We start from the raw sequence: 25454 nt of genomic DNA on the forward strand, positions 1-25454 counted from the left end.
AGATATAGTTGATCTACACTGTTGTGTTTCTGGTGTGCAGTGAAGTGACTCAGTATGTGTGTGTTTTTTCCCATTATGGCTTATTAAAGGATGTTAGTAATAGTTCCTTGTGCTTTACAGTAGGATCTTATTGTTTATCTGTTTTATACAATAGTTTGTATCTGCTAATCACAAACTCCTAATGTGTCCCCTGCCCCCTTTCCCCTTTAGTAACCATAAGTTTGTGTTCTATGTCTGTGAGTTTCTGTTTTGTAAATAACTTCATTTGTATTATAGTTTTAGATTCCACGTCTAAGTTATCACATGATATTTGTCTTTGACTTACTTCACTTAATATGATGATCTGTAGTTCCATCCCTGTTGCTTCAAATGACCTTATTTGTGGATGAGTAATATTCTATTGTGTGTGTATATATATATGCACACACACACACACACACACACACATATATATAAAATGAAAGTGAAGTCACTCAGTCGTGTCCGACTCTCTGTGATCCCATGGACTGTAGCCCACCAGGCTCCTCCATCCATGGGATTTTCCAGGCAAGAATACTGGAGTGGGCTGCCATTTCCTTCTCCATATATATATGCATTTATTCAGAAAACTAAGATCATGGCATCTGGTCCCATCACTTCATGGCAAATAGATGGAGAAGTGGAAACAGTGGCTGACTTTATTTTTGGGGGCTCCAAAATCACTGCAGATGGTGACAGCAGCCATGAAATTAAAAGACGCCTACTCCTTGGAATGAAAATTATGACCAACCAAGACAGCATATTAAAAAGCAGAGACATTACTTTGTCAACAAAGGTCTGTCTAGTCAAGGCTATGGTTTTTCCAGTACTCATGTATGGATGTGAGAGTTGGACTATAAAGAAAGCTGAGTGCTGAAGAATTGATGCTTTTGAACTGTGGTGTTGGAGAAGACTCTTGAGAGTCCCTTGGACTGCAAGGAGATCCAACCAGTCCATCCTAAAGGAGATCAGTCCTGGGTGTTCTTTGGAAGGACTGATGTTGAAGCTGAAACTCCAATATTTTGGCCACCTGATGTGAAGAGCTCACTCATTTGAAAAGACCCTGATGCTGGGAAGGATTGAAGGCAGGAGGAGAAGGGGACAGCAGAGGATGAGATGGTTGGATGGCCTCACCGACTCAATGGACATGGGTTTGGGTGGACTCTGGGAGTTGGTGATGGATAGGGAGGCCTGGCGTGCTGCACTTCATGGGGTTGCAGGGAGTTGGACACGACTGAGCAACTGAACTGATAAATATAAAACATCTTCCTTATTCATTTACCTGTGATGGAATTTAGGTTGCTTCTATGTCTTGGCTATTGTGAATAGTATTGCTATGAACATTGGTGTCCATATATATTTTCAAATTAAACCTTTCTCTGGATATGTGCCCAGGAGTACGACTGCTATATCATATGGTAGCTCTATTTTCAGTTTTCTGAGGAACCTTCATCCTGTTGTTCATAGTGGCTGCACTGATACACATTCTCACCAACAGTGTAGGAGGGGTCCCTTCTCTCTACACTCTCTCCAGCATTTATTGTTTGTAGGCTTTTTGATGATGACCTTTCTGACCATTGAGGTGATAACCTCATTGTGGTTTTGATTTGCACTTCTCTAATAATTAATGATGTTGCGTGTATTCTGTGTGCCATTTCCAAAGGCCTTACCTTCATGCTGAGGGTGAATTTTAGAGAACAGACATCAGTGTATAGGACAAACCAAGCTATCTAGCCCCTTTCATAGGTCTAGGGCCTGGATGTCTAGCTCCTTAGACTGTAGTTATACTGATGTATCGAAATGTAAGTCCTATTCTCCTGATTCAAGCACTTCCTGCAAAACAAAGCCCAAGCTCCATGGCCTATATGGAGCGGTCCCCAGCCTTGATGGCACCAGGGACTGGTTTCGTGGAAGACAATTTTTCCTTGGGCTGTGGGGCGGTGGGGTTGGAGATGGTTTCAGGATGATTCAAGTGCATTACATTTATTCTGCACTTTATTTCAATTATTATTACATGTGATATATAATGAAATATTTATATAACTCACCATAATACATAATCAATGGGAGCCCTGAGCTTATTTTCCTTCAACTAGATAGTTGAGCTCAGGCGGTAATATGAGTGATGGGAAGCAACTATAAATACAGATGAAGCTTCCCTCGCTCACCTGCTACTCGTCTCCTGCTTTGCTGCCTGGTTCCTGACAGGCTGTGCACAGGTGGTCCGTGGCCTGGGAGTTGGGGACCCCTGGTCTCTATGAATTAATCTGCAACTCACTTGTGCAGTTTCATCTCCCACCACCCCAGCCTTATGGTCCAAAGACTGCAAGGAATATAGTTTTTCCATGATGCGTCTTGCTGCTTCACATGGGTTGTGCCTAAAACATTTTTGTCTACTTCATCTAAAAACAAGTGGTTAACTCTACTCATCTTTCAAGGCAAAGTTCAAGTATCATATATAGGAAGCCTTCATCCAGTACCCACAATTGGGCTTTGAGTGTCTCCACTGGCCACTTATGCATTTCAGTTGGCATCTTCAACATAGCATTGACCATCTTTAGTGAGTGAGTATTTTGTGTTGAGCTCCTGGGTGCACGCATGGGTACAGGTTAGGAGCCTAACGCAGATTTATTGCATAAATCAGGTATTCCTTTGGGATTGTTTGGGTTAAGTGATTTCTTCACCTCTTCCTCCTGCTGTTAGATTTTCCTCAGATGTTTCTTATGGACAGTTCTTTTCATGATCTAGAAAATATTTCCATGATATAAACCAAAGTTTGCTTAGTAGCATAGACCATTTAGCCTTATATGAGAATTTCAGTGCTTGATGTGCTGCTGTTTGAACTGACCCATTCTTAGTTGATTCTTTTTACCCCCAAATTACTATATTCTATGAATAAATCAGAGAACTTCCTTTTGACAGCAAGAATCTTCTCTGTCTCGTCCATCTCCTGATTCCCTTACCTAAAACTGTACCTGGCCCTTAGTAGGTGAGTGGATGAATACTGCTTGTTTCTATCTAGAAAAGTGTATCTATTTTCATAGATAAAAGTGTATCTATTGTCTATGATGCCCCACTCTGTTTCCTGACACCTACAGCTGGAGAGAACAATGTTTTAACATTCCATAGGAATATCCAATCTCACAATATCTTAAAAAATATTGAGGTATTACAGCTACAACCTTGTGTATGAGAACACTCTTCAGAGTGTATTAGAATTGATGTATAATAGCCTTTTTTTTTTAATTTAGAGAAAACTAAAAAAAAAACCTCTTGCCCAGAAATTCAGCTTTTCAAGGCATATAGCATGTGATGACTATGAGAGTATTTGGAATCTGCTAGTGAATTGTGTAAATGATGGAGTAGACTTAATCTTGTCTGTGAGAAAGAAAGAAATCACCCTTTTCCTGGTGAGTTAGTACTTGTCCACCCATTCAATTCTATTGAATAAATTGTATCTATTAAAGCCCTAAAGAAGCTCATCCTAGAGGTAACAGCAGAATTAATAGACCTGATTTGAATGTGTGCTAGGCTTCTTTTCTTTACCCACCAAGATTGACTTAATACAGTGCAATGCGTTATTCAGACACTGACCATTTTCACAAACGATTATATTTTAGAAAGGTTACTGAAGAGTTGACTCATTGGAAAAGACTCTGATGCTGGGAGGGATTGGGGGCAGGAGGAGAAGGGGACGACAGAGGATGAGATGGCTGGATGGCATCACCGACTCGATGGACGTGGGTTTGAGTGAACACCGGGAGATGGTGATGGACAGGGAGGCCTGGTGTGCTGCAGTTCATGGGGTTGAAAAGAGTCGGACACGACTGAGCGACTGAACTGAACTGAAGGTAAACACTTAAGGGCAGCCTTGCGTGTTTGTGCCAGTCACCCCTGCTCAGTTCCAGAGCGCCTCGTTCCAGTAGACTGCAGTGTCAGTGGCACCTCCTAGAAGCATGGGGTGCAAAATTTACCAGCCTTAAAAAATAATCCTTCTTCAAAAGGACAACTGTAGACAGTTAGGTGTTCTACCTCACACAGGATGAGAAAAAACCAAAACAGTGTGAACACCCAAACCTTTTAGAGAAATTTGAAGATTGAAAAAAACCTTCTCAATGCTTCTTATTTGTATTTTTTGAAAGGTGTTAATTACCTAGTATTATATGTGTAAGAGAAGCTGAAATTGAAATGCACACTCTACCGGAGCCAAAGGTGACAAGAAGGGAGTAATTAACATTGACAATACACATTGCCCTAGGAATCTAAAAGTGAAAATTTAATTTTCCAGCAAGTCAGTTGGAAGTTTTTAATAAGCCAATCGGTCACTAAAATGACTCTGGTGTTACCTATGAAACATACAAGATTACCTGAAATAATCCCAACTGACTTGATACCAAGGTCTGGTATGGAAAGAAGAGAGCAGTCTAGTATTTAGTTACCATTATGTATCTAAACCTATGTTTGAATTTTATGGGAAGGGAAGCATGTCATTTGGTGAAACTGAAGGATTGGGTTCGTTGTAATAATTAAGGATAGAGTGTTATTCCTAAATTTATAGCAAGCACATGATAAAGCAGAACTTTTAAATTATAGGTTTGGATGAGATGTGGAACAAAAAGACCTACCATGGCCTCTGCAACAACTGGCATAACAATGTGATAATTATAAGCTACACTTTAGCCCTCACACCCTCAAGTGTAATTTAATGAATAGATTAACAAGGAGCAAAAAAGAAAGGGACTAACATTTACAAAGGCCTATTTTGTGCCACGTACTGTGCTGGATATGTAACTATTACTGATTCATTTAATTCTCATAATCGCCCTGGGAAGCAGACACTGCCGTATTTTACATGCTGAATTTCTACAAGATTATAAATGTTCACAGTCACCCAGTTAGAACATCCAAGTTAGCTCTGACTCAAATATTGTGCTATTTCTACTATAATAGGATGACTTTCAAATACAGAATATAGGAATACAAACAGGAATATTTTTAAGAAAGAGCAATTATGATAGCTAGTTAAGGGACTGTAATTAGAAGCAACAGATGCTGCCCAACCAATCAAATATTATTTGCTGTGGTTGATAGTGATCTAAAGTGAGGCACCCTACTCAACTTTAAACCTCTTTTGATACTGCCTAACCTCTTGGACTGCAAGGAGATCCAACCAGTCCATCCTAAAGGAGATCAGTCCTGGGTGTTCATTGGAAGGACTGATGCTAAAGCTGAAACTCCAATACTTCGGTAACTTCATGCGAAGAGTTGACACATTGGAAAAGACCCTGATGCTGGGAGGGATTGGGGGCAGGAGGAGAAGGGGACGACAGAGGATGAGATGGCTGGATGGCATCACTGACTCGATGGACGTGAGTCTGAGTGAACCCCGGGAGTTGGTGATGGACAGGGAGGCCTGGCATGCTGCGATTCAAGGGGTTGCAAAGAGTCGGACACGACTGAGCAACTGAACTGAATGAAAAATTATTCTTTTATTGTTTTTCTCAATTCACTTTAAGAAATGACCTCTAGAAGTGCCTTGTATTTGCCATGATGACAGCTCTATAAATGTTGCAATTACTTGAGACACTCCAGAAATGATTTTGAGAAATAGATACAGGTATAGACATGGAAATTGAAAAATATCAAAGTAAGATTTGGAAACACCATGTATTATAAATAATGGGGAGCCTGAGATACTTTTGCTGTGGTTAAAAACATTTATTTCAAGAAAATTATATTTAGTTAATGCTGTCCATATTTCATATTATGCAAAGACACTAGTAATCTGCACAATAAAATAAAAATTAATGTTAAATTGCATAAGTTGACTAACTTTCCTATGTGGATTTTCATGAATTAAATAATGATGACAAAAGCTAATAGGGCTCAGTCATTAAGCACTTACTGCATGCCATCCACAGTGTGTTTAATCTTTGTAACAGGTCTGTGAAGGGCTCCCCAGGTGGTGCTAGTGGTAAAGAACTCCCCTGCCAGTGCAGGAGATGTAAGGGACACAGGATGGATCCCTGGGTTGGAAAGATCTCCTGGAGGAGGAAATGGCAACCCACGCCAGTATTCTTGCCTGGGAAATCCCATGGACAGAGGAGCCTGGTGGGCTATGGTCTATAGGGTCACAAAGAGTTGGACACGACTGAAGTGATTTAGCACACAGCACACTGTGAAGTAGGCATTTTTATCTCTGCATTGAGAGCTGAGCTTAATGAAATTAGAGAAATTGCTCAGAGTTACACAAGTTAACAGCATGTATGTAGGCATTCAGCCTAGGTATAGAGATGGCCAAAGCCCATGACTTTTAACTACTACTCTATACTATTCGATATTATTTTTCAGAACAGGATTTATTTTTATTCTTTAAATGAGGAGCTAATATTTGGAAGTCTCTTCCTATTATTGTCTTTTGTTGTTGTTGTTACAGGGAACCAAAGTCCTACAGATGTTCATGTGGTACCTGAACCCACGGCAAGTCTTTGACCTTTCTCAGGAAGGACCGAAAGATGCGTAAGTCTGGAAATACCCTCTGTGGTTCATACTGTTTCAGGCGCGTGAGAAGATCTTTCTGTTTTGGGGTCCTGCTTTCTTTGATTGCATCGTGAGTATTTTCTGTCTTTCATCTACTTGCTCACCTGTACTACTCTCCCTCTAAAACTTCACCTGATGTTTCCCGTCTTCACTAACTTTCATTCAACGCATATCCTGTGTGTTACTAACTCCTCGTGTGTTTGTTGCCTAGACACATGTAACTGTAGATAAGGGGCAAGTCTGAATTGAGAAAGGATCCATCCTTTTTCTACTTCTGCATGTATGGCTTTGGAGAGGTACCTTAAGAGGAACAAGTGTGTCTTTGTGGAGAATGGCCATGATCTGTTTATGAATGTGTTTGTTTATTTGATTTAGAGATTGTGTGTAGCATCCGTGAGCACTTGTGAAATGAGTGAATTGATTACACCTGTAGATTCCATAGCAGAGTAGGGGAGACATTCTAGTTCCTGTTTAATCCCTTGTTTGGGCCTCTCAGAAATTTCATTCTCTATTTTTTGTTGAAAGGGGTGGAAAATAAAGTCTAGTTGTAGGTGACATATATCTTATATCTTCCTTTAGGTGGAAGGGTGTATGGTAGGAAAGAGCCAGGGATGTTTCTGCTGTTGTCTGGTTCCCTTTTGAAAACCCACCTGTAAGATAGTTCAGATTTCATCTGTTAAAATTTATAGAGCTAAAGAGATACTAATTACTTTTCAATAAGTAATATCAGAGGCAAAGAAGCACTCAGATCATTTCTGAGAATTTATCAGATAATTTCTAGACAAATAATATTCCTCTATGAAATGGATAAATTATGTATTTTAAGCATGCAGGAGAACATTAATTATGAAAATTAATTTCTGTTGTCATTCTTCTAATCTATGAACTTCTTTGCTACTAGAGTTTGCTATAAGACTTCTATTTTTTTAATAGAATACATCATTCTATTATACATTATTATACATTCTATTATACATCTATTAATACATCTGCATTCAGATCTATTAAAGCAAATCTACAATCCTGGGTTTTGCCATTTTATGTTTACTTTTCTTAAGATTTTATCATTTTCAGTTAGGCTTTAGGTAGATAACTTCATAGATCACCATAAAGAATATGGCAAGACAGGAACTGTTTTCAGGAAAAATGTCATTTGATGTAAATAAGGTGATGTTTCTGGAGTAGAGCCATTAGAATCTTCACTTCAGCAGACAGTTTAGTAGGGGAAGTGTCATTGCATTTTCTTCAGAGACAACAGGAAAGACAATTTTCAAGAAGACAAAATCAAAATAAAGAAAATTCGGTACATCTTCCCTCTTTGGGCTGAGAGATATAAATGGAGGTTTTAGTATTAGCAAGTGAGTGGAGTTGTGGGTGCAGTTGTAATAATGCTGGTGGGGTGTCCCATCTCTCTGAAGAAGGTTTTCTAGGGTTGAGAGTGGGAAGTATAAGTCTGAAAAATAAATAGATCTGAGGAAAGCTAATCAAATATAAGGAAGAGACTTATAAGGACTATTGATTAATGATGGTTTTCTTTGAGAAAGGAGGAGAATGACTGGAAAGAAGAAGAAGGAAGTTGACACTAATGAGGGAAATAATGTGAGTTGACACATTGATAGGAGTCATGGGAAGTAAGCTAGGAGTTCCAATACCGGCCACTTAAACATGGTGTTGGCTGCCGGCCTCTAATCTGATTGCCAGCCTCTAATCCGACTGTTGGAGTCAGTCCTCTTGTGATCACTCAGACCGAGTCGCTTTGTAACTAGTTTTGAAGCCATTACCATCCTCATGATTATACATTCTCTTCACCTGCCCCTCCCCCTCTTTTGTGCTGTGTGTTGGAATAATGCTCTCTGCCATGGCCAGGGATAGGCTCTTTTGTTAACTTTTTCCTGTTTCCTCCACAGGCTTGAGTTGTATAGGAAGGTACCAAACCTGCGGATTCTGGCCTGTGGCGGGGATGGAACGGTAGGTCCTTGAAAGAGAATCCGGCTCTCTTCCTTGTTTCTTCCGTCTGCCATTTGTTCTCCTGAAAACATGTGTGTTTCTTCTTCCCACCTCACAGTCTCTCCAGTCCCCTAAACAGGGGTCCCCGACCTTTGGGATCTAATACCCAATGATCTGAGGTGGAACTGGTATAATAAGAATAGAAGTAAAGTGCACAATAATTGTAATGCACTCGAACCATCCTCCCCTGACTCTGGTCCTTGGAAAAATTATCTTCCATACAATCAGTTCCTGGTGCCAGAAGGTTGGGGACCACTGCCCTAAAACATTTGTCTCTTATGTGAATCCAAGCCCCTAAGGGTTAGGAGGGATTCTTGTTATTGCCCTTAAGGATTCAGTCTTGGTCTTTCTAAATTCTGTTTCCCCCACTCCTGTCCTGTGTCTCCCTGATCCACAAAGTAAGGATCACTAGAATGAAGATCACTAGATCACTAGAATGATCTTATGATCACTAGAAGTGATCTTCTAGCCAGATCACTAGAATGAAGATCATAGACGACTAAATGATTTTTAAAACAGAAACTGACCTATTTCCAGATATTATTAATAGTTGGTGACAATTCTGGAAGAGAAATATGCATACACAATTGAATTATTGCTTTTTTTTTTTACTTGTGGAAATAAAAGTTAGAATATTGACCAACATTTTGTCTTAAAGATCACAGTTGATCCTCTTTGGAGTCATTTTAGGAGAAAAGATGGAATTGGGCTGACGTTTAATATCACGAGTGTATTTCCCCCAGTTTGTCTCATCTGTTTCTCAGTTTGCCCTCTACTTATGTTGCTATATTTAGCAAAGGCAAATAATTGAGAATGGTGACATTTAGATTTTGCTGTTCAGTATCTTTTCTTCTGTATTTAGAGTCTGATCTCATAGGATTTTATTATGAACTATCTTTGGCTTTTCTCTAATTTTCTTAATTAGAATGTTTTATTCTCAAAGGTAGCAACAGAATCTTCTAATTTTATCTCTCACAGCACGTGAGCACTTAATGCTGTGCTGAATACACATTATATACTAATAAGCACAACCAGAAAGAAATTAAACAGTGATTCCACTAGTCCTTTAGGATTTTCTGCAGAGAGGAAAACAATTTTCAGTTGAGAAAATAGTGTTTACTATTCTTTGAAACTCTGATACACATTATTAGCTTATAAAATTCATTATAAAGTCTTAAAGAAGCCAAACCTGTTTTGCTTTGTTTAACCTGGTGCTTTCCAGAATTATTTGACTGTTGGGATACCCCTGGTATCCTGAATTCAGGGTCCTTTCTCTCTCTTAAATGACAATTACCTCAAATCCGTGTTGGCTGCCTGTGCCATCTTCATATCTTGGGCTTCATCATGGACTGGCTGTTCCGCCTTCCAAACTTCCCCTTCTCCCCTGAGTCTCTCATCACCTCTCTCTGCCCACCCCCAACCCCCTCACGGCTTTTTTCCCTCTATTCGCAGGTATAGTGTAGAAAGCACTGTTCTAGGGTTTGTGGTATTGACGAGAAATGTTTGGAAACATGGAAATTCAAAGCATAAAGGAAAGAGAAATAAGAGCCTAGTCCAGACACATGTGAAACATTTGTAATTATGGAGTCAGAGCTGAATTTCAAAAGAAGAGAAAAAGATAGAAGGAGAAGGACCACCAGTAGTCTTATCAAGGAAAACAACCCCCAAAGAAGTTTCAAGACAGACAGTAATTATATTATTAAGAGACTCAAGGATTAGTATGGATTTGGAAACTAGGAGATAACTGGTGGTTTTCAGGAGAATAGTTTTAATAGAGTGCCTGGCACACTTTAATAGACAAAACCCAGAATGAGAGATTTATCGTTGTTGCTAAGTTGTGCCTGCCTCTTTGCAACCCCATGGACTGTAGCAGGCTTCCCTGTCCTTCACTATCTCCTGGAGCTTGCTCATACTCATGTCCATTGAGTCGGAGATGCCATCAATGGGACAAAACCCATAATGAGTGAGATTCAGTACCACCCTAATGATTTCTGAGCTTCCCTGGTGGCTCAGATGGTGAAGAATCCACCTGCAGTGAAAGAGTCATGGGTTTTACCCCTGGGTTGGGAAGATCCCCTGAAGATGGGAATAGCAACCCACTCCAGTATTCTTGCCTGAAGAATCCCATGGGCAGAGGAGCCTGGTGGGCTACAGTCCATGGGGTTGCAAAGAGTCCGGACACGATTGAGCAACTAATGAGCAACACACATAAGGAGTTCTAATGAGCAGATCCAATCACAGTGTTGAATTTCTAGAAATACTTTCTGGTGTCATTAATGTCACCTTCTTGACTCACAGACTACCTGGTTCTCCTGCTTTTGTTATCTTTTCTAGCATCTCTTCTTTAAACATACCATAATTAGGTATCTTTTTGGTATCTTCCAGACACCATAATTAGGTATCTGGAAGACCTAGACCATAATCTAGGTCTTCCAGAAGCCTGGATGTAACTTCTCATTTATGTTCTGGGTGCTTTTTCCTCCCTGGTACCTTATCTATGATCCTAGCTTCAGTTTTTACATCCTTCTACATAATTCACAACTGCAGTAGACATTTATATGTACAACAGCTATGAAAAGTGGTGTATTTCCCTTAGAATTGACACATTCTTTTGAGCTAATTATTTTTGTCAGTGGTAACCTCTATAGTCCAATCATGTAGAATCAAAACTTTGCATATCTTCTACCTTAGGTAAACCCAGATTTGATTTGATTTTACCTTGTTAAAACAAGTTGTTCTGTGAAAGGTATCTGGGGTTTATGAAGTGTTTATCAAGGTACATGATTAACATTTTTAATTTGATCAGTTTAGAATAAGAAACTTTTAATTTTGAGTGTTTGTTTGAAGGAGAGGCCTGCTGATGGAGTCATGAAGAGAAACTCTTGGCTCTTGGCAAATGAAGGATAATTCCTGAGTGCTGGGTATATGTTTGACATCAGGTGCTCAGCCTTCATTTAGTGACTGTGTCTATCACTGTAGAGGTTGTCAGAATTCTAAGTGACAAGGCTCTAGGAAGAATCAGAAATGGAATACTTTTAACTGGTTGGGATGATGATATGTTAATCCTTAATCACGTCAGTTTATATACAAAGTATTATTTAATATACAGACTGCTGCTGCTGCTGCTAAGTCGCTTCAGTCGTGTCCGACTCTGTGGGACCCCATAGACGGCAGCCCACCAGGCTCCCCCGTCCCTGGGATTCTCCAGGCCAGAACACTGGAGTGGGTTGCCATTTCCTTCTCCAATGCAGGAAAGTGAAAAGTGAAAGTGAAATCGCTCAGTCGTGTCTGACTCTTAGTGACCCCATGGACTGCAGCCTACCAGGGTCCTCCATCAATGGGATTTTCCAGGCAAGAATACTGGAGTGGGATGCCATTGCCTTCTCCGAATATACAGACATCTTGCATTAATTTGGAAAAAAGTTCTTAGGCTTCAGTATGAGTTACTTTAATTTGATGCTATTAAAAAGTACAAAGGCATATACTGCACTTGGAAGAGGAAGAGATGCTTGTGCCACCATTGCTGTGGTTTTGGCAAGTTCCTTAACCCCTTCTGAGATGTTCTAAGTCTGAAAACAGACACATTTGGATCCCTAAGGGTCTTCACAGCTGTAGCACTGTATTAGTAGAGACCATTGGTGTTCAGGAGAACTATTATGTAAGCTGCAGTCTTTAATTTTAAGTTTTCTAGAAGACACTTAAAAAACTAAGAAGCAGGTAAAATTGATTTTATAATATATTTTCTTTAACCCAGTATATCCAAGATACTATCATTTCAACACATAGTCAGTGTAAAGTTACTAATGGGATATTTTATGCTCAATTTGTATTGTCTCCAGAACCAGCCTATATTTTAAATTTACAATGCCTCCAGTTTGGATCAGCCACATTTGAGCAGTCTGTGACCACACCTGGCCAGTGGTGGCTGCAGGGGACAGCACCACAGTTTCAGGCTCTTTATAACTGGTTTACAGAATCCCAAGATGGTCACATAGTTGCAGGTATCCAGTGGGCTGGTCTCATCTTTGATCTCTAGGCGGAGAGAAAATAACTCAGAATGATCTCAAATCTTCATGTTTATATTCTGGCTTTGGTCATCGGGTAGATTTACATTCTGTGCTTTCTGTGACCAGATCTCCACCCATCCAGCTCCCCACGGCTGCTGCTTAACTATCAAGGAGTCTGTAAACTGAGACACTAAAGTCACTGGTCCCCTCCCCTCCTTAAGGATCTTTAGGGTGCAGTGTGATCTGTCATTACCCTGTCCTTGGCCTTGGTGAACTGAGCTGGACCCAAAGGTCCACCCTTAATCCTGTTGATGTCTTTCCCAAGGGCTGGAGTTAAACGGACTTGAACTACAGCATGCTTATTTCTGGTTCAGTTGGCATCCCCAGGTGAAGATACATGCTAAACAGAAGGCATGCCCATGCCCTGGCTCACTGCAGCCACAGAACAGGGGAAAAGGTCTATTTCCTTCTAATGGACAGGGCAAGAAAATTGTTCCACATGCGTCTTCTCTCTCAACCTCTCCACATCCCAGACTCTCTTGAGAAGCAGCACATGGTGTAACCTCAGTTGTCTTCATGCCAGTGAGAGAATGGACAGCCTAAAGTCTACATTGTATTAAAAAAAAAAACAACAACAACAACAACTCATATTTTGGCTTTTTTCTCAATCCTTTAGCGCTGATTTTAAACATTTATCTTACCATAGAGTGACTTTGTAAACTATTAAGTGCAAATATAAAAATATCAAAAGGACGAATGACAGTGTACATGCTAGGAAGGGAACCTAGTTGTCAAATGCTGCCTTTGGATGGTCTTTCGGGGTGTAGAAACGTTCCCCTCGCTCTTTTTATTTCTTCATATGAGAATCCTTTACTTTTCTGCCTGCAGATAATATGAGGAAAGGCAATTGTGCACCCGCTCTGTTCAAAGAAAACGTCAATTCACGATCCTGTTCGCCCGCCCCTCAGTCCGTTCTCAAGCTAGCATATTGCTGAAAGAAAACACTGCTCAGCCTGCACTTGGGAAATTATCTGGTGATAGTTATAGCTGAATGTGGCCAGGAGGTGGCAGCATCGGGCAACTGCTGCAGCCTCTGGGCTGGGCTGCTTTGCTCAGGGCTGAAGCCGGGGACCCTGGTGTGCCAGATCTATCAGCCCTGCTTTTCCTAACATGAAGGCAGGAAGGAGCTCGCTACCTGGAACATGATTCTGCCCCTTCTTCAGTTGGGATGGGAAATATGCTAAGTGTCCACTGCTGCAATTAATTAAGTTTAATGGAAGAGGTGCTTGTGGAGATGATTTGGGGTAATGCAAAATTCTCTACAAACACAGTCCTGCCCACAAATATGCATCTGGACTTCCAGCAGGAACAGGGTCCTGGGTCCTGGGAAGGGAGAGCCGCTGATAACAGATTTTAAGACCTTTTATATAGTTTTGTTCTCATAGGGGCAGAGACACGGACTAGTACTGAAGATCTTTATGCCTCCTTCTGTTTTAGGTGTATTTGTTCTGTAGTCTCACCCACCCCCCCCCCCCCCCCCGCCCTGCCCCCTCTACCCCCATCCCCTGTCTCTTTCACCTTTCTGCTATAGTACAGCTTGGCTTTTACTTTTTTTGATAGTCTGTGAAAGACTTTGTGACTTGTTGGCAGTCAGTATTGGGATCGATCTGTGAAATTCAAGGCTCAACTTCGAAGTGGAGAGACAGGAAAAAGGCATTTTGCTTCTAGGAAACTGGGCTTTTGTGGATGAAGTAAAGAAAAAGGAAGAAAAATATAGCTTAAGGCAGAGCAGTAAATGTTAATTTTAGGGTTTCCTATTTGTCAGGCACCTGCTAATCAATGTCTTTATGTCATTTAACTGATAAAATGCCCGTATGAGGCAAGTACTGTTACCCCTTTTTACATAGGAGGGAACTAGGTTAACTGACTTGCCTAAGCTCAGCTGGCAAGTATGTGATGGAGCCAGGCTTCTGACCCAGCAAGTCTCCCCCATCTCTGTGCCTTTCCTGGGTTATGTTGCCTTTTGGGGAAGGTGGTTGTTGGGTAGTGATGATGTAGCTCTTGGATGAGAAACAGTATTCAAGACTTGTGTGAAAGGAAGATCCAGACCCACGTTAGCCAAAGAACTGTGAGCCAACTATGGATTCAAGACAAAAAAATCTGTGCTGTGAAAGGCAGGAGACGTTTAATGACTCCAAGGGTTATGTAATTGATGATGCCTGCTTGTATTCAGGGGGAAATTAGATGGTTGATTAACTGGCCATTGGATGGCATCACCAAATCAATGGACATGTGTTTGAACAAACTCTGGGAGATAATGAAGGATAGGGAAGCCTGGTGTGCTGCAATCCATGGGGTCGCAAAGAGTAAGATACGACTTAGTACCTGAACAACAACAAACTGGCTATTGGGAAAAGGAGAGAGAATCTATTTCTGCAGTGTTTTTTATTTGTTTTGTTTAAAACAGATCAACTGGTAAGAAAGGGGAAGATCCTTTACATTCAAATCAACTGTATGTTTTCCTTTTATGCTTGAAAGCGAAGCAAAAGTAGCTCAGTCCATGTCCAGCTCTTTGCAACCCCATGGACTATAGCGCACCAAGCTCCTTTGTCCAAAGGATTCTTCAGACAAGAATACTGGAGTGGGTTGCCATTTTCATCTCCAGGGGATCTTCCCCACCCAGGAATCAAACCTGAGTCTCCTGTTTTGCAGGAAGATTCTTTACCATCTGAACCACTGGAGAAGCCTATACTTAGGCCAAGTGTAAAACAGAAAGGAGATGGTGATGAGTCAGAGGGTCCAGAGGACTCTTGCCATTTTGTGGAATCACACCACAGTTTCATGTGGAATCTTGGCAGCCTTCCAAGAAAAAGAAAGGAACAATTCTTGACGTTTGAATAAGGACAATTATACTGATCAAAGATCTATTCAGTTCAGTTCAGTCGCTCATTTGTGTCCAACTCTTTGCGACCCCATGAATCGCAGCACGCCGGGCCTCCCTGTCCATCACCAACTCCTGGAGTTCACTCAGCCTCATGTCCATCAAGTCAGTGATGCAATCCAGCCATCTCATCCTCTGTCGTCCCCTTCTCCTCCTGCCCCCAATCCCTCCCAGCATCAGAGTCTTTTCCAATGAGTTAACTCTTCGCATGAGGTGGCCAAAGTATTGGAGTTTCAGCTTCAACATCAATCCTTCCAATGAACACCCAGGACTGATCTCCTTTAGGATGGACTGGTTGGATCTCCTTGCAGTCCAAGGGACTCTCAAGAGTCTTTTCCGACACCATAGTTCAAAAGCATCAATTCTTCGGGGCTCAGCTTTCTTCACAGTCCAACTCTCACATCCATACATGACCACTGGAAAAACCATAGCCTTGACTAGACGGACCTTTGTTGGCAAAGTAATGTCTCTCCTTTAAAATATGCTGCTGAGGTTGGTCATAACTTTCCTTCCAAGGAGTAAGCATCTTTTCATTTCATGGCTGCAGTCACCATCTGCAGTGATTTTGGAGCCCCCAAAATTAAGTTTGACACAAAAAATAAAGATCTATTAGGAGACACTTTATCAATTCGTGGAAGTTATAGGACACTTATTTCAAAGTTACTTGACAATTATTTGTGTTTCATGGGTTGTAAATTATTCTCTGACCTTCTGGTCTGTCTTACTCTTAGTGTTCTTTCTGGTATTTAGAATTTCTCTCTGCAGGCTCGACTTCAGAGGAAGATGTTTGGCTGTGTTTGATTTTTTCCTTTTCTTTCTCTGCACCCTTGTACTAATCTTTTCTAGTAGTTTTAATGGTCTCCAGGATCCTGAGGCTCGAGTTGGGTTTTCTGTAAATGGTTAGGGCTCCATCCTGACCCTGGGTCAGGGGTGTTTCGCGTGTGTCAACAAGCTCATGGGCATCTCAGCTCACTAATAGAAGCTTTATCCCTCCAACCCTAAGGCATCACAGCTTTCTGTGGATGACGGCCTCAGGCAGTGGCTCCTCACCCTCTTTTCTTGGCCTCTTTTCTTCTGACCACATAGGGAGTCTGGTTCATACACAGCCTCCTGCCAGCAAGGGGTGAACTTTTATCCCCTGTAATCAGACAGAAGCCAAACTCCTGGCTTCCTCTGCTTGCCCCCTGTGCTTTCTTTGTTTCTGACCCACGGAGACTTTTTTTTTTCCTCTTATTTTTATGTCTGGAGGGAAATAGAATGTTCAAAGTGTGAACTCATAGCATTATTTTATCCAGAAAAGACAGACCTACTTCAAAGGACCACAAGAGAAATATTTCTCATTTCAATCTACCTAAAAGAACCTAGATTTGACTTGTGAGTATAAATCAGAATGGGGAGCTGCCAGAGCATCTCTCAGAGAAGTTAAAGAGTCTGTCTTCTTTTCCCTGCTGTATATGGGATATGGAATTAGATTTCCGGTAAGTTCCACCTCCTCTCTCAGAGTCTCTGGTTCTACTCAGGGCTGTTTACAGCTGTAGTCAGGGAGCCCAGATTGTTGGGATTTCTGAGTTTTCATGTCCTTTTTCATGACCTTTAAACCCCCTTCTCATCATTTATTAGAGGCCTCTGCTTTGACTCGATCTCATTTGTGTTTTCAGTGGCTGAGGAACAACCTCTAACAGTCATTAGCACTACTTTAGCGTCTGGCATTTTTTTTTTCCCTTTTATTTCAGTAGCAAGCTTAGTGAGTGTTGTGTCAAAGAAGAGCTAAAGAAGCCCTGGATGGGAATCTGAGGACTTGTCTAGGGGTGTTTTGCTCAGTTTGAGCAAATTAGGGGACTTGTGGACTCTCGTGTAGATCTGAATTTTTAGTTTCCCGCCTTGGGCCAGCATTGTGTTACCCCTTTCTAAAAGGTAAGCACAATTTTAGGCGTCTTGATGGATGGGCAAGTTTGACATCCTAAAAAATAGTCACCGTGGAGAAGAAAGGGTTTTAGATAAGGGGTCAGCAGACCTGGTTATGACTCTTGCTTCTTTCACTTCGGATTATTTGATCTTGAGCAAATAACATAGCCTCTGTGTAGCTCAGTTAATAAATCTGCAAATAAACTGAATTTGATTAAGCAGATTCCAAGGATTCTCCATCATTTCATGGCAAATAGATGGGGAAACTGTGGCTGACCTTATTTTTCTGGGTTCCAAAATCACTGCAGATGGTGATTACAGCCATGAAGTTAAAAAATGCTTACTCCTTGGAAGGAAAGTTATGACCAACCTAGACAGTATATTGAAAAGCAGAGACATTACTTTGTCAACAAAGGTCCATCTAGTCAAGGCTATGGTTTTTCCAATAATCATGTATGGATGTGAGAGTTGGACTATAAAGAAAGCTGAGCACTGAAGAATTGATGCTTTTAAACTGTGGTGTTGGACAAGACTCTTGAGAGTCCCTTGGACTGCAAGGAGATCCAACCAGTCCATCCTAAAGGAGATCAGTCCTGGGTGTTCATTGGAAAGACCGATGTAGAAGCTGAAACTCCAATACTGTGACCACCTGATGCGAAAAGCTGATTCATTTGAAAAGATCCAGATGCTGGGAAAGATTGAGGGTGGGAGAAGGGGACGACAGAGGATGAGATGGTTGAATGGCACCACCAACTCAATGGACGTGAGTTTGGGTGAACTCCGGAAGTTGGTGATGGACAGGGAGGCCTGGCGTGCTACAGTTCACGAGGTCCAAAGAGTCGGACATGACTGAGTGACGAACTGAACTGAACTGAAGGATTCCCCAGTGCTCCAAAGATCCCAAAGGTCCATGCCATTGACTCTGGGATGGTCAGGCCACTTGGGAGCTGAGTTTAGTTCTTTACTGAAACATTCCTTGCACCAGAGTTGCTCAGAGGTTGGCCTTTGATGTGTGGCAAGCCTAGCTTTGAATGTCAGCTCTACCATATAAATGATGTGATGTTAAGGCGGTCACTGAACCTTTCAAGCCTTGGTTTCTTTGTCTATGAATTGGGAATGAAAATTATATCTATTGTAGAGAGTTGTTTTGAAGTTTAATAATTCAGTAGAAAGCTTTGCTCAAGGACTAGCACACAGGAAAGATCAGTATGCCCCTCTTTTTGTTAATTGTAAAATCCTTGAGAGCAACCATTCTGCCTTACCTTAGAGTGTCTCACTCATCTTTTTATTTCAATTCCTTATTTCCATGCTTTATATATAGTAGTGTTCAATAAATGTACTGTTAAAATACAGTTTTAAAAAATTTGAAACATGATTCTCAAACAACTTTAGAATCAATAAATGTTAAAAACTTTATTTAGGTTTGTAATAAAGGAGTTAGCAAGATAATACCGCCAGTTTATTGGAGAAGAAGAGGAAAAGAATTATGTCGTTTATACCAGAATAATTTTTCTAAATTTGAGACAAAATTGGTTTATGTTCTGATGGGGGAATAGAACCAGAGCATTTAAAGTGCTCTTCTCTTATCAATGTTTGTGTCTCTACAGGACAAAAATTCTCATTAACTTAACACTCATAAAGTTCTTAAATAAGCCTGTAACACTGCTCTAGAATGACACTGTGACAATATTCAAGTTTCTTTTTGCTGTTTCCAAGTTTGGGGTAATTTTTCTAAATAGTTATAATAAGACAAAATACCAAGTATTATTTATCTTAGAAAAAGATAGAACAGGAATATGATTCTAGTATATAAGTATCCATTTTCTGCCTAAACTTATAATAAGTACTAAGTTCATCCATAATTATGTTTTTTAATGTTTCATTAAGAGGAATGTAAGGATATTTAGGAAAGCACTACTAATTTCTAAGATGATAACATACAGAGTAACCATTTAATGAGTACTTCCATAAGCTATGCACCATATCAAGGTTTTTATATATGTTTTAGTTTTAATCTATAAACAGTCTTGTGAGGTAGGTATTATTATCCTCATTTTGAAAATCAAATAAATGAGTCTTACTGAGGTTAAATATTTAATCAAGATGACAATGCCAGTGTGAGCCAGAGTTGAGATTTAGTCTGATTTCCTGAAATGCCCTAGGGATGAACCAACCTCCCTAAATTGTAAACTCTCTTGAATTTTAAAGTAGATCTCTAGTTAAACACAAGAGATGTGGGTTCAGTCCCTTGGTCAAGAGGATTCCCTGGAGAAGGAAATGGGAACCCACTCCAGTATTCTTACCTGGAAAATGCCATGGGCGGAGGAGCCTGCATTTGACTCTTTGCAAGCCCATGGCTACAGTCCATGGGGCGAAGAGTCAAATATGACCGAGCACATACACGTACTGGTTAAACACGTGATGAACGGGTCTAGTTTTGTTTATATGAAATGGTGTATACAATATGGTTCTTTTTCCCTTTGAAGAGACTTGGCACACTGAAGCTGCTTGCGATAAGTGCCCTTTCTGTTTCCTGGTTGCTGGATTTTTAAAGAAAAATATGCCTATTCTGTTTTGCTCCTTTTAAAGCCTCCTATTCTCAGGTTGTCTTCTTTGTAACTTATTTATCTTTCTTCTATCTCTTCTGGCCCCCAAATGTCTGTAGGTGGGCTGGATCCTTTCCATTCTGGATGAACTGCAGCTGAGCCCTCAGCCTCCCGTCGGGGTCCTTCCTCTGGGGACTGGGAATGACCTGGCTCGGACTCTCAACTGGGGAGGGGTAAGCATGTTCTCAGGGGCTGCCCACGTCATGAAGCAGTGGAGTCCCCGAATCCACAGAGGCTCCAGTGGAGGCACATGTGCTCCTCTTGTTCAAGGAACAAGTTAGAGTTGAGAATCAAGGTCCCCGTGAACCATGGTTTTATCTTCAGTTTAAATCTATAGTCAGCTAGAGAAGAGGAAGTTTTATTTTTAAAAATGGGTTTTATTACACAGGTCTGGGTCTGAGGTATCCACGAAAAGACAGTAGTCACAGGTATCCAGGGGGTGGGTTGGTCCTCATATTAAGCAATTACAGAGACTCAAATTGCTCCTGACCCCTAGTCCTGCCCTGATGCATCTGGTTCAGATTTCTGATTCTTACTTTGGAAGAGTCATGGCTTTGAGCGTTTAGTTTTCTGGTCAATGTCATCAGGCTTTTGGCTATACAGGTAACCAATTTTCCTTTTCACCCTGGAGTCAACTTCAGGCAGGCTTGTTGAAAGTAGTTTATCTCCCACTAACCAGCCATTTAAAAGGGGCTTCCTGGGTGCCTCAGTGGTAAAGAATCCTCCTGCAATACAGGAGATGTGGGTTTGATCCCTGGGTCAGGAAGATCCCCTGGAGAAGGAAATAGCAAATCAACTCCAGGGTTCCTGCCTGGTAAATCCACGGACAGAGGAGGCTGGTGGGCTCCAGTCTGTGGGGTTGCAAAGGGTCGGACTTGACTTAGTGATTAAACAGCAACAACAGTCATTTAAAAACTATTATCATCATCATCATCATCATCATTAATATTTTTTACAGTATTAGGAAAATAAGAAAGCATAATATGCTAACATGTGCTGCCTGACTGGCTGTTTAACTGCTCATAGGAAATTATTGCCTGAGCTGGGCTTGAAAATTATCTTCAGATATTAGCAGGTATTAATCTGGCTTTTGGGTGTATTAACCTCCCATGTGTGATAATTATGTCAGGATATTAGCAGATATTTATTTGGCCTGGGGTGAATTAATTTCCCAGAGGTCTTTTTTCAATTTTAAGTAAGCATAGTATAAATAATATATTCTCATGAAGCAGCTAATGTATTTATCAGTATTAGTTCCTCTTATCTAAATCAGTGACTTGATCATCCTTAATAATCATGCCATCAGTCATGTATGTTCAAGGAGTAAATAGATAGCTCCCTAGCAGGGCTGTTCATCAGTCAGACTTGCCTTAGGTCCTGAAAGGGATGGTGTCTTAGGACAAGGTCAGGGAGAGGTGAGTGAAATGGAATATTAGAAATCATCTAGCAGATATCGCTTGATTATTTTCCTGCTTCTCCACATACACTTGTTCTGTGTATCCTCCAAATTTCTCTAGAGCAAGACGTGGGGAAATCTGTTTTCACCCTGATAGAAACAGCCATCCAGCATGGCTCTCAAATAACTGCCATTGACTTTACTTCTTGGTTGCTAACAGAAGTCACTCTTCTGCTCAAACCAACTAGAGAGAGTATTTCTGTGCACAGTACCCGTGACTATTGTCTTAAATTCTAAATATCTCAAGGAAAACAGTTTACTCTCAGCCTGGTTAATTGGAAAATAAAGAGAGAGCTGTAGCAGAAGGTCTCCACCTGGCATGAACTCTCAATACCTTTGGCTGTACTGTCCACTATTCCAGACAGCAGTGTGTTCGTTCTTTGATTCCTTAGGGCTACACTGATGAGCCTGTTTCTAAGATCCTTTGCCAAGTAGAAGATGGGACGATTGTACAGCTGGATCGCTGGAATCTCCACGTGGAAAGAAACCCAGACTTGCCTCCTGAAGAACTGGAAGATGGCGTGTGTAAGGTTAGAGAGTTTTCCCTTCTGCAGAAAGGGAACCCTGGAGTATTTTCTGCTTGAGCCACAGGAAATACATTCCTGGCCAGAGGATTATGTCTGATTACCTCCTATAGAGGTTATGGCTACTAGGGCTGTGAGAATAATGCTATCCAGTGATTCTGCACCACAGACTTCTAAAGATCAAGATTCCAAGTGCTTCTGTAGTGCAGGGAGCTATTCTCTATCCTCAAATTCCACACCAGAAAGAAATATATCAGTTTTCTAATCTTTCAGACTCATTGCAAAGTCTTAAAACTATGAGGAGATTAAAAAAAAAAAGTCATATGGCCTGAAAACATTAGGCACAGGGTCTTTCAATAGAAAGATACCATCTGAGATTTCTGGTCTGATAGCAAAAATTCCAATTTCATCACTTGTTTGGGATGCGAAGATACACCTAAATAAATGTTTGACTTAGCGTTTTTTCCTTTAGTGATTAAACTTGTATCTCACAAACCAAGGGATATAATTATAAAGATGCTACTATAGAGCTTCAGGGTAAAATTCAGTTTTAAGTTCTGGCTTCAATTTCATATAAATCTGATAGGTTTCTGAGTAGCCACTTGTTTTCTATTCCTTTGCCTTTTTATTCCATGATAGTGTTTTCACATTTTTGTTGTGTAAGAATCTCCAGGCAGTGTGCCTCTGAAATGCAGATCACAAGGCCCTGTTCCCAGAGATTCTGATTAAGTAGATATAGGGTGAAGGCCCAGCATCCGTGTAGCATCCCTGCTCTACTGGATCACACCATTGGTTGAAGCCAGGATTTCATGGTGCTTCGGCCTTTGAATCCGGTATCATTTTAGACCAAACCAGTGCACCTTTCCTTGGAGAAGGAAATGGCAACCCACTCCAGTGTTCTTGCCTGGGAAGTCCCATGAACAAAGGAGCATGGTGGGCTACAGTCCATGGGGTCACAAAAGAGTCAGATACAACTTAGTAAACAACAGCAAATGCACCTTTGTTGATGAGCATCAAGATCCCAACCAATTGTGGTAGAAGCTCAAGTTACTTATTTGACTAAAATTGGTTAAAACACGTTTTGTCTTACCTTCATAGTGTTTTCCACCTAAACTGTGATCCAGAAACTAAGGTTTTTCGTAGTTATCATGATTGCTCAGTTGACCTTGAGTTCGTCAGGTCACAGTGTTGTTTAAGCAAGTATTGTCTTGGGATATAATATTTCTTTGTAATATATTTGACTTATAGAAACTGGGCATAAAACAGCTAAAGTACAAAGAAATGTGCCATATGGAAATGTTAAGGTCCTATCCCCACTCAACTTGGAATGGTTAGGCCCTCAATAGCAATCTCTATTTAATTCTCTTCCCAACAGCTTAAGAAATGGAAAGACTTCTTGATGCAGCCTGGGGACATTAATCCAGATAATTAAAGGGTTTCAAAAGTGGATTTGTAAGGAGATGTGTAGGAAATTGGGGCAATTTTTCCTGGAAAATATGAATAAGAACTCTTAAAACAGATTAAATTGTGATGTTATTTAGAGGATGGTGACCAGATGTTCTCCTATGTTATCAGCGGATGCTGAGACATGGGTTAGAATCGTAGCCAAAAGAACATAAATGGTAGAAATGAACATATCTGTGCTTTTGGCAGGATCACCAACCCTTGCTGTCATTCCTAAGGACTTGTATTTTCGTTTAAGTGCAGGAACTGGACATTCTCAAATGTGAAGCCAGGAGAGTGAGACATGTTTTGGCATTGCTCTGTGCGTTTAGTTTCTCTCCCTTCTCCAGTCACTTGTAACCACTTCTAAGGGCTGAGCTGACCTCTGAATCAGTACATGCTCTGAGTCAGCCTTCCATGGATGGGTTCATCCTTTGTTTCAATTTCTGTGTTTCTGTATTGTTAATAATCTCTCTCTTGCTCTCTTTCTGACTCTTCCTCTCATTTCATTTTTCTCTTACTGCAACAAGATTATTGCTCTAGTCAAAGAGAAAAGTCTTACTAATCAAGGGGCATGGGAAACCCAGTAATTTTTGAAATCTTGAGGATAAACACTTATTTCTAATAGAAGAGGAGTGCATTTCTCTCTGGAGGATCAACCTGATCATTATCTGGAAACATCATGCAGGCTGAGATAATGTTTCCCCTCTGTTTACTTTAACATTTACCTTCCAGTCTGAGTTGCAGAAGAAAAAGTGGAAGAACCTTCTAGCATTTCCCACATGCTTTCCTAATTGTTCTAACGTTAAACCAAAGGCCTTCAGATCATGTCAGCTTTGTAATTTTAATGCAGGACTTCAGACTACATAGTTCTCCCCTTTACTCAACTTGCAGCAGTAACAGCCAGGGACCCAGAGGGCTCTGGCAAGGAAAGCTGAGGCTTATGTATATTTCTATGTGTTTGTGTTTGCATATTTCATGGTCCTGTTAAAGATCTAAGAGTTAATAGAGTAAATAAAAATCTGAATACTAATAAACACACACACATATATTTTATTTCTAATTGGAGGATAATTGCTTTACGATGTTGTGTTGGTTTCTGCTGTACAACAGTGTGAATCAGCCTTAAGTAGACATGTGTCCCCTCCCTCCCATCCCATCCCACCCCTAGGTCGTCACAGAGCACCGAGCTGAGCTCCCTGTGCCACAGCAACTTCCCACTGGCTATTTGTTTCGCACATGGTAGTGTGTTTATGTCAGTGCTACTGTCTTAACTAGCTTTTAGTTTTTCTCTAGGTTGAGAATAGTTAAATGGCTCCCACTGGCTTATTGCTTACATGACTTTTGTCAAAAATATATAGATTTTTAGAAAATAAGGGTAAATTATATTTATTTTCAGTTGCAATATTAATTTGCTGAACATAATTTCTTCAAAAAATGTGCATCCACTGATTAAGAAGGTTAGATGTGATCCTTACAATTAAATTTATTTGCAGAGTTTGTTTAGTGAATCATCCCTTTTAACTGTTACAAATGTGCATCCCTCAGCCCTTAAGATTCTTGTGTTATACTATCCACAAGAATGATTCTCATTTAATAATTTGTGTTGTGTCTCTTGTTTCCTAAACTATTTAAAATTCTTGGGAGTATCCTATGAGTTGAGCTTTCCCTAAAGAATTAATTCAAAAATCCCTTGTTCCTTCTATGTAGACCCCCCTGCGTTGGGTTGTGACTGGTCTTTCTCCCCGGGACTTGCCCCACAGACAGGTGTCTGGCTTTCAACTTTACCTCTGCCTTTGTTCGTCATTGCAGCTTCCTCTGAATGTTTTCAATAACTACTTCAGCCTCGGATTCGATGCGCACGTCACATTGGAGTTCCACGAATCCAGAGGTGAGGACAGCATCCCTTTCCGTCTCCCAGGGAGGAAGTTTCCAGCGGGTGTTTTGCGGGTCCCCTTTTGTCTGCATATCACTTAAGTGCCCACAGTGTGCTTACTGCTCTTTCTC

General features: G+C 40.7%; 1 protein-coding gene across 20 annotated transcripts in view; it reads left to right on the forward strand.

Annotated features, from left to right (window-relative positions):
* The window catches only part of DGKI (diacylglycerol kinase iota), a 512936-nt gene that overhangs the window by 280197 nt on the left and 207285 nt on the right, over positions 1-25454 (forward strand). For all 20 annotated transcript variants that reach the window (XM_086395389.1, XM_086395393.1, XM_086395391.1 and 17 more), the window contains 5 exons: positions 6455-6537; positions 8466-8526; positions 20084-20197; positions 21873-22010; positions 25260-25338. In XM_086395389.1, the coding sequence (XP_086251515.1) occupies positions 6455-6537; positions 8466-8526; positions 20084-20197; positions 21873-22010; positions 25260-25338 (475 nt within the window). The remainder of the gene's footprint in view (positions 1-6454; positions 6538-8465; positions 8527-20083; positions 20198-21872; positions 22011-25259; positions 25339-25454) is intronic.

The sequence above is a fragment of the Bos grunniens genome, chromosome 4 (assembly GCF_055505025.1).
Source record: "Bos grunniens cultivar Pamir isolate PY7600 chromosome 4, Bosgru_T2T1.0, whole genome shotgun sequence".
Taxonomy (NCBI): domain Eukaryota; kingdom Metazoa; phylum Chordata; class Mammalia; order Artiodactyla; family Bovidae; genus Bos; species Bos grunniens.